The 8148-nt window shown below is 46.0% G+C and overlaps 1 protein-coding gene across 2 annotated transcripts in view; it reads left to right on the top strand.

Annotated features, from left to right (window-relative positions):
- Positions 1-38: 38 nt before the first annotated feature.
- HMBS (hydroxymethylbilane synthase) overlaps positions 39-8148 on the top strand; it is a 21503-nt gene continuing 13393 nt past the window's right edge. Inside the window, exons 1-6 of one of the 2 annotated variants that reach the window (XM_025194036.1) lie at positions 39-313; positions 2466-2519; positions 5398-5470; positions 6250-6299; positions 6397-6452; positions 7640-7717. In XM_025194036.1, the coding sequence (XP_025049821.1) occupies positions 5431-5470; positions 6250-6299; positions 6397-6452; positions 7640-7717 (224 nt within the window). In that variant the 5' untranslated portion in view covers positions 39-313; positions 2466-2519; positions 5398-5430. Of the gene's footprint in view, positions 314-1402; positions 1553-2465; positions 2520-5397; positions 5471-6249; positions 6300-6396; positions 6453-7639; positions 7718-8148 lie in introns of those variants that run through there. The other variant, XM_006037607.3, reaches the window with a different exon arrangement.

Genomic DNA, 8148 nt, shown 5'->3' with positions numbered 1-8148 from the left:
GAGACCCCCCCCCCCGGGAGACCCGGGGGCTGCAGTCCAGTCCAGTCCCGCCCCGCCCCGCCGTACGCGGGGTGGCCCCGCCGGGGCTTGGTGCGGCCCGCGGCGCGGGAGCGGAGCCTCCCGGCAGCCGGACGGACCGGGCGCTTGCTTTATTGGTGGCGGCGCCATCGCGGCTCTGGGCGCCGGGCTCCAGCTCTCGCACGCTCACAACTGCCGGATCAATTGTTTTGTGTCTTAAAGTTCAACAGATTTAAAGCTGGGTTCAGACGGATTCCACTTCATTAGGGATCCCGGGGCGCTTGCCATTTCTGAGGTATTGGTGGTGCCTGCCTAGTCCTTTGAAACCAGAAGGTGGTTTCTCTGCACAGATGAAGTTCACCTTTGCCTTTCCCACCTGGCCGTTCGTGGCGTTCTTGGGAAGAAGTTTCTGCTTCACAGTTGAACAGGATGTTGGTTTTGGGGAGGCAGCGCCAGTGAAGGTGGAGCTTGCCGTCCTAACAACCATAGGTGTCCCAGCAAGGAGTGCACAGGAGGGGATCAGGGTACCGAAGTATTTACGTACAGCGGTGCTGAGGAGTCAGTCTGTGCAGAGCAGGATCGATGCATTCGCTGACAGCAAAGTGTGTCAGTAAAGTTAATTTATAAATGTTGTGGAATACCACGTGCCATGGAGGCAGGTGTGTTCCTTTCGTATGAGTGAAGAGCCCCAAATAGTAAGAGAGAGAGGAGTTGGGGGTGCGTAAGGATGCATGTGAACTTTCCTTCATAGATTTGATCAGCTACATGCTACGTTTCTGGATGTGATGCTTGTATTTGACTTCACTTCACTTCTCACGGTGTTACTAGCCTGGAAGATAATGTGCAGTCGTGTCCTTACTCAAATCAACATCACGCACAGTTAACATTGCCTTGGACTTTACTGAGCCAGCTATAAAAAGGAAAACTTTTGTGCATTTGGTAATCTGTTACCATAAAGCCCAATTCAGAATCCTAGGTTACGGTAGTAGTCAAAGGAGTTCATAAATGCTAGACATTGGAATGACATTAAAGCTTTTAAGATTCATTTTTAAGAACATGAGTTATTTTATTAATAATGACTATGATATTGCTATTGGGCAATGCTAGCAATTTTCAGGTGGGTTGATACAACTACAGAGTTTTTCCAATTGATTTAGTGCAGTACTTTTTCCTCAGGGAATGCTGTGAAGGTAGCTGCTCTGGCTTAATTCCCTTCCCTGAAGAGCTGGCAACCTCCACTGATCCCACCCCCTTTCTTGCTGTGATGGCCATTCCCTCCCAATCTCCTAATGCAACACATACTATAGCTGCCTCCCATTTCTTATCTCTGTGCCCAGGTTAGATTAGGAGGGTCTGAGTCACAAACAGAATGTCCCCTTCCTTTAGTGCATGTTCTGGCACACGTTGTGCTAAGCAGCAGGAGCAACAGCTTCCCTCTTCTTCTGATTTAAGTAGCGTCTGCTTCTTGCATAACTAAACAGACTTTGGAGTGAATTCCTTAGGCATGGAAAATTGTACATCAAGGAACAGCCAGGTAAAGAAGTGGATATTGCATTCCAGACTCGTGTTGTTCATGATAATTATAGTCAGTGTGTCTGTACTCTGAATTTTTTTTGGGGGGGGGGCATTTCACAATCCACGCTTAAAAATTTAACCATCTTTTCTTTCCTGAGTTTGTGCAGGATGGGGTCTTGAACAAGGGGACTAGCACTTCCCACTAGAAAAAAGTCCCAATTAAGTTGTCAGAAGTTTGGGAGTCTGCAGTGTTTGTCTTAATTAAAAGATAGTGTTGAAAACATGTCAAGCAGGACAGGTGAGAAGCTAAACGGGGGCTATAATTTTCTATTTATGCCAGGTGCAGAATGAATTGGTTTTAGCTGTTAATTCACTGTAACTTAAAGGTCTGATAGCTAAGATGTCAGCGAGTATGCAGAGAAAAATTAATCTTTGTACATTTTGAAGACAGACCTTTTTGTATAAGGATGAAATGTGTTTTCTTAATGAATGAGCCTTAATTATGGGATATTTATTTAAGAGGAACTGAATGTAAAGTTTATGATGCCCAGTCCTGCAAACTGGACTCGCTGTGGAAGTCAGTATATGAACCAAAATGGGACTGCCAGTTTACACTAAAGTTGACAGTGTTTGCTGACTTATACTCTTGTCCTGAGTCTGCTGGATGACTGACTGCCTTCTGTGAAATGCTGGACACTTTTCAGCTCTAGCTGGAGATGATGCTTTTTGGAAGCTTATTCTTTAATAGATTTACATGTTAGATATTTTGTTCGGCTTAGGAAGAGGTGGCTGCCAGCCTGAGGGCAAACTTAATTGCTCTGCTAGGCAGAATGAGCTGTGAGGTGCCACAAACATTTGTAAAGAAAAACCTGGGGACCTATGAATTCAGGGACCCATTTTAATTTTACAAATAAATGTAATGCATTTTGCAGGACGAAAATGGCCTGAAAGACAGAATTATCCGAGTGGGCACCAGGAAGAGCCAGGTAAGTTTCTGTTGTTCTAACTTCTGTCCTGGCATGACTGTACCGTTGAGTCTCTTTTCAACAGGAAATATTGTGCTACTTAAAACCTTGCTGCTGTATTCCTTAAAGTAGAAAATGTCGGTGGCACATTTCAGTTTTAAAAAGCCTTTGTGCAGTACTTACGTAGGTGTATATCCAGGAAACAGTGCGTTTCAGGCATGCTGCATACAAGGCACAGTGCAGGACTTGGGGTCCCTCCAGTAGTGTTTGATGGGGGCTATTCAGAAAGATCTGTCACTTCTAAGGTGGTGTCTCAGTTTAAGTACAAAATTCATGCAACTAAGGGGCTGGATGGACATACTCACCAGAAGCGTTAAAAGGAGGGTGTGGGTGTGCCTCAGCTGGGAGGTTCAGACTCTTACCTGCATGATCTTGTAGTGATGCAGATCACCACAAGCGCTTTACCATGACTCTGAACAACTCAGGGTTACAGTTGTAGTGGCTTTGCTGTGCTCTTAGCACTACAGAGTCATGCGGATGTAACTGGGATACCCTAGCAGCTTACGTTGGTATCCTTTGATAGTGATACGGTCATTACCTCTGTCTTTGCCTTAGCAAATTATTTTTCAGAGATGCTGAGCCCTTCTGACACACAAATGCAGCTAGTGAAGTTCTAGGTCTGTGCTTTGGAACCCTAAAATAACGTGCAGTCTTACATGTTGCTCTTGATTTATTTGAGCCTCTGTTTTCTTCTTTGTCAATTTGGACCAGTAATGTAAATCAGTAATTTGTGAAACCCCACACCCCAAGCATTAGTAAAGCATCTTTGGGTTCTTGAATTAAATGCAAAGTTGTTATTCGGAAATAAATGTAGTTGTTTGTGTTTATGCAGATTAATTTTTTTCCCCTGTAGTGTAACCCAAAGCACCCAGGTTCCCTCCTGAAAGCAGCCCTAGAATTCAGTAATTACGTGTTTGCTGAAGTATGAGCTCCTGGGGTTAGGACTGCATTCTGTCAGCAGTTAGTGTTTGCGGTCCCCTCGAGAGGAGAGGTAGGGGGAGATCCCTGCATGTCCGAGTTGTCGCACATTGTTGAGGATGAGAAGCTTGTCCCATGGTTGCCTGGCTTGGATCAGCTATTTGAATAAATGGAACCTTAGTCCCTTGGCTGTCAAGTGGCATGTTTGAGTGTCAGATTAGGGGAGAAATTTAAGTAATGGGCATCTGACTACCTTTCTGCTTTAGCTGAAACAAAAATTCTTTCTGTCTGTATTTTGCTGCAAGTGAGGATCAGGTATCTTTGATATGGAGGCGAACTTTATGCTGCTTGGACCCTCACAAGGGCCTGGTGGTGGCGGGTATAGTGAGATACAGTGAGTGTGTCTTGCTATCTTAACTGCAGCTGGTAGGAGCAGGTTTGCAAAGAGAGATAAATTTTCTTTGCGTTTTTGTTCTGAGATAACGTTGCTCACCCTGGCAGTTAGCAGTAGGAACATATCTTTACTTTGAGGGAGGCTAGAGGATGAGGCACATTAGTTTTGGTGAAAGAAACATTGCTTTCTCTGATGGCAATGAGTCGCAGAGCCCTGTGTCCCAGATTATTAAAAATTGCCAGTGATGAGACTTTGCACATCTCTGTGACTCACTTGGGAATCTGGCAGCATTTTACAAGAGGGAAAGGTGGTCAGGCTTATTTCACATGTGGGAAAACTAAGGTGCAGAAAGCAAAGTAACTTGCCCACAGCCAAACTGTGAATTGGTAGCAGAGAGATTAGCATGCAGGAGGTCTGGCTCTTCTCTGTAGCTGTGACCTCTAGAATATGCTGCTTCCTTCCAGCTGAGGGTTGGTGGAAGGTTTCTTTAGGTTTTGCTTGGGTAGCATAGTTGCTGTGGACTGTTTAACGTGGGAGTATCAAACACAGGCTGGATCTAGCCCATGGAACCCTGCATCTAGCTCATGGTGCTGCCTCTATGTCTGATCAGACCCATGCAAGGCACATTACACACACATGGCACAGAGCTTATCTGCTAGATAGACTGGGCCCACAGACCCTCTCCCCTTCCCCTGCCCAGCATGTCTGGTCCCATGGCTGTTCCATGGCACAAGATCACTGCATGTGGCTCGGATGTTGGAGTGGCCGGAATAGGCATTGCGTGTGGCATGGTCTGGCTGGAGCACTACCTGCACTGCATGCTGGACTGCGCTGCATGGGGCTGCACACTACACGTGACAGTCTCTCTAGCCAGCCTGGGACCTGTGCTGTGTGTGTGCTTGCAGACACTGGGGCTGGGGGAGTTTGACACCTCTGGTTTAACTTGACTCTTCTGTCAGAATGCAAGGTGAAGGTCACCTCATCTGATCTGGTCTTTGCATTTTTTTTACTGCTTCTAACCTCTGGCCTGCTCTGTCTGTTGCACTCAGCTGTTGTTTTTCCCCATGTGCAAGAGTGAGCTTGGCTCGTGTCAAGCCCAAGCAGCTCCCATGTTTGGAAACAGCTTCTTTGTTTCATTAGATTATTTCTACAAGAAGTGGGAAATTCTGGCCCCTTCTCAGTTCCATAGCAGCACTAACGTTCTGCACTAGGCAAAGCACAGGAGGATTTAGGTTGTCACTCAGCGAACTGGGAGTCAACAAGCTATTTTGTGTGCCTTTGTATAGCCTTGAGACCAGGGGTGCCCAGCCTGCAGGCTTTGTTCCCTAGCACTGTCCAAAATAGTCTGACTCGACTTTCAGTGTAAGCAAGAAAATCTCTGTGCTTCCCTAATGCCATTCACCCAAGCATGGTCCTGGGTAGATTCATCCTTACAGCTTGCCCAGTTGTAGGTAAGTATTTGTCTCTGTCTCTGTCTCTGCCTCGCTTAGCATTGTACGTAGAGTTTTGCCTTCTGTTTAACTGCAGCTGGCTCGGATTCAGACTGACAGTGTGGTCGAGATGCTCTGCAAGCAATACCCTGGCCTTCACTTTGAGATAGGTAAGTGTTCAGGTGCTCCTCAGAGACAGGGAGTGGGTAGGGCGAATGGGGTATAAGCAGAACGACAGTTTCTGTATCTGATAAGGAACCCTTGTCGGTTCCTAGTTATGATCATGTAACTAGGCAGAGGCTGCTCATATAACTAGGCAGAGGCTGCTCATATGTGATGAGGAAGGAGCCTAGAATCTAGGAACTGCTCTGATGCTGACCATGCCTTGCAGATGGCGTTGCTGTTACTCTTGGAGAATTCTGTGGGTCTGCTTGCATTCAGGCATATGTCACCTAGGCACCGTCCTGTCTCGTACTGGTACGAAATGTTGTTCATCTGCAAATTCAAACCTGAGGAGCAGGCAGGAAGCGCTAGAGGCCAGTCCGTCACTGTTGAGCAGGTGCTAGCTTCCAACTGCTTGGGATCAGCAGCAAGGCCAGATAAGGGGCACAAAGCCATGTGCTTCATTAACAATGGAATTATCTCACTTCAGCCTCATCTGCTCAGATGTACCTATCAACATCTACCACGTCTGGTTTATTTTCCTTTTGTATCCTTGGGTATAAAGCACACAAGTGGGAGGCCTGATCTTTACTACTGCTCAGTGCACAATATTTCCAATACTTAACTTTGTTCATTCCCACTTGGATCCTGTTTTAATACCTGCACTAGAGTGGAAGAGTTTGGCACTCTCTGCTGAATGTTGTGCAGGGACTCCCAGAGACCAGGCCTGTGTGAATTTCCATACTTCTGCCCTTAACAAGAATTATGCACCTCTCTCTTTGAATAGTTGCCATGTCAACAACTGGAGATAAGATTCTGGACACGGCTCTTTCCAAGGTAAGTGGCCTCTTCCTCCTTTGTACCAAGAGTGACTGCATTTGATAAGGCTGTGGTGGTTCCCTAATGTGCTTTGTGTTCTTCCATCTCCATTTAGATCGGGGAGAAGAGTCTTTTTACCAAAGAGCTGGAAAATGCACTAGAAAGAAACGAGTAAGAACCCAGCCCTTTTCTTGCTTCCCCCAGGCCTGGAAAAGGTCTGGGCAAATCATATGGCTTCTTCGCATTTCCTCTCTGCATCTGAAATCCAGACAAGCATGTGTATTCCTGTGGTCTCTTTATAATTCAAATAATTTTTAGAACATGTGGAAAGTGGGACAGGCCTGTGAAAGGTCCTGTCTCCTTCTGTGCTGTTGCCTCAGCTACCCTCAGCTGTGGGAGGAACTCATCCTGACAAATCCCCATCTCCTTCCCAGGCAGTAGGAGGATTTGTTGGGACAGTGATGTTCATGCTTTCCAAGCCAGCACTATTTTCTAAAGTATCTGTATCATGTGCCCTGTGTATATTGCTGGTTGCCACACACACTTTGCATCTAGGACTTTCTACAGAAGTATGTGATTTGTTGTTAACAATAAGCAGTCCCTAAAACATCCCTTCTTGCTAATTTTATTCACTAACAACAGTGCAAAGGAATCTGAACAGGTGGTTGCATCCCTTTCTGCAGTGACCTATTTCTGTAGGAAAGTGAAGTTCAGATGCAGAATGTAGCTTAGGGAGACTTCTGCTTTTTACCTCTTATTCCAGATAAGCTGAGAGGGGTACATGCAGCCGGAGGAATATAATTGAAATTGGACTAAAATTCAAGATTCCCTTTTAGGTGGTTGGCATCGATCCAGTCCAACTCCCATTAACGTTAGTGAAAAGCATCCCATAGAATTCAAGTGCCTACAGCTGACCCTTTCACTGGTTGCTCTTTTGGAGGTATGGCATTTTAGCATGGGATAACTGTCTATCAGATGTTCTTTAACTTTAGTGTGTGTAATTCCGTTGAGATGAGGCATTAAAAAATGAATAGGTGCCTCTGTAATGTGTTTGGGCTTCTCCAGCTCTCCTCCTGAATACACATTGCAAGTATTTATGATGCAGCCTCTCCCTGGGGAAGATATCCCAATTTTACAGACAGGAAACCTGGGGTAGAGAGAGTTGACCTGCCCCAGACTGCATACTGAATCAGTAGAAGAACTAGGCACAGTATCCAGGAGTCCTTTTATCATACTTTTCCTCTAAAACAAAGCCCTATGTGGAATTTAATGGGTCAGCCATCTGTAAGCATTTGCAGGTGTCCCGTGGCTCATTCTCCACCTCTGTGCTTTAACTTGTCTTCTCGGATGATTTTTAGAGTTGACCTGGTGGTTCACTCCTTGAAGGACCTGCCAACATCGCTTCCCCCTGGCTTTACTATTGGTGCCATCTGCAAGTAAGTGTGGGTTGAGATGCCTGAGTTCCTGTAGACTTCTTTATTCTCTGCCTTTACATTGTAAAGAAGGCATTGGTGCTGTAAGAACTGTTCCTAGTGGGTCTGGCCGTTACCAGTAACACCGTCAAGGGGGTCAGTCAGGTTTGCTTCCTTCTGTTCCTTACTCGCTGCCCCGGCATTGTCAGATTACAGCCATCATGAGTCTCTGGAAGGAGAGTGGCTGCATTTATGGCTAACAGCCCTCTCTGAGAAACTGGGTGGTGCAAGCAGTTGGCAGTGGGATAGGAAACCTTTCACACTAAATCACCAGTTTGAATCTAGTTCATGGTTTCATAGTTTTAGGGTCGGAAGGGACCTAATAGATCTTCTAGCCCGACCCCCCGCCAGGGCGGGAGAACAACAAAAGAACCCTAAAAACAAAAATGGGACTC

This window comes from Alligator sinensis, unplaced genomic scaffold (genome assembly GCF_000455745.1).
Source record: "Alligator sinensis unplaced genomic scaffold, ASM45574v1 scaffold1352_1, whole genome shotgun sequence".
In the NCBI taxonomy this organism is placed as follows: domain Eukaryota; kingdom Metazoa; phylum Chordata; order Crocodylia; family Alligatoridae; genus Alligator; species Alligator sinensis.
The sequence above is the reverse complement of the archived record's forward strand: the minus strand, read 5'-3'. Positions and strand labels throughout refer to the sequence as shown.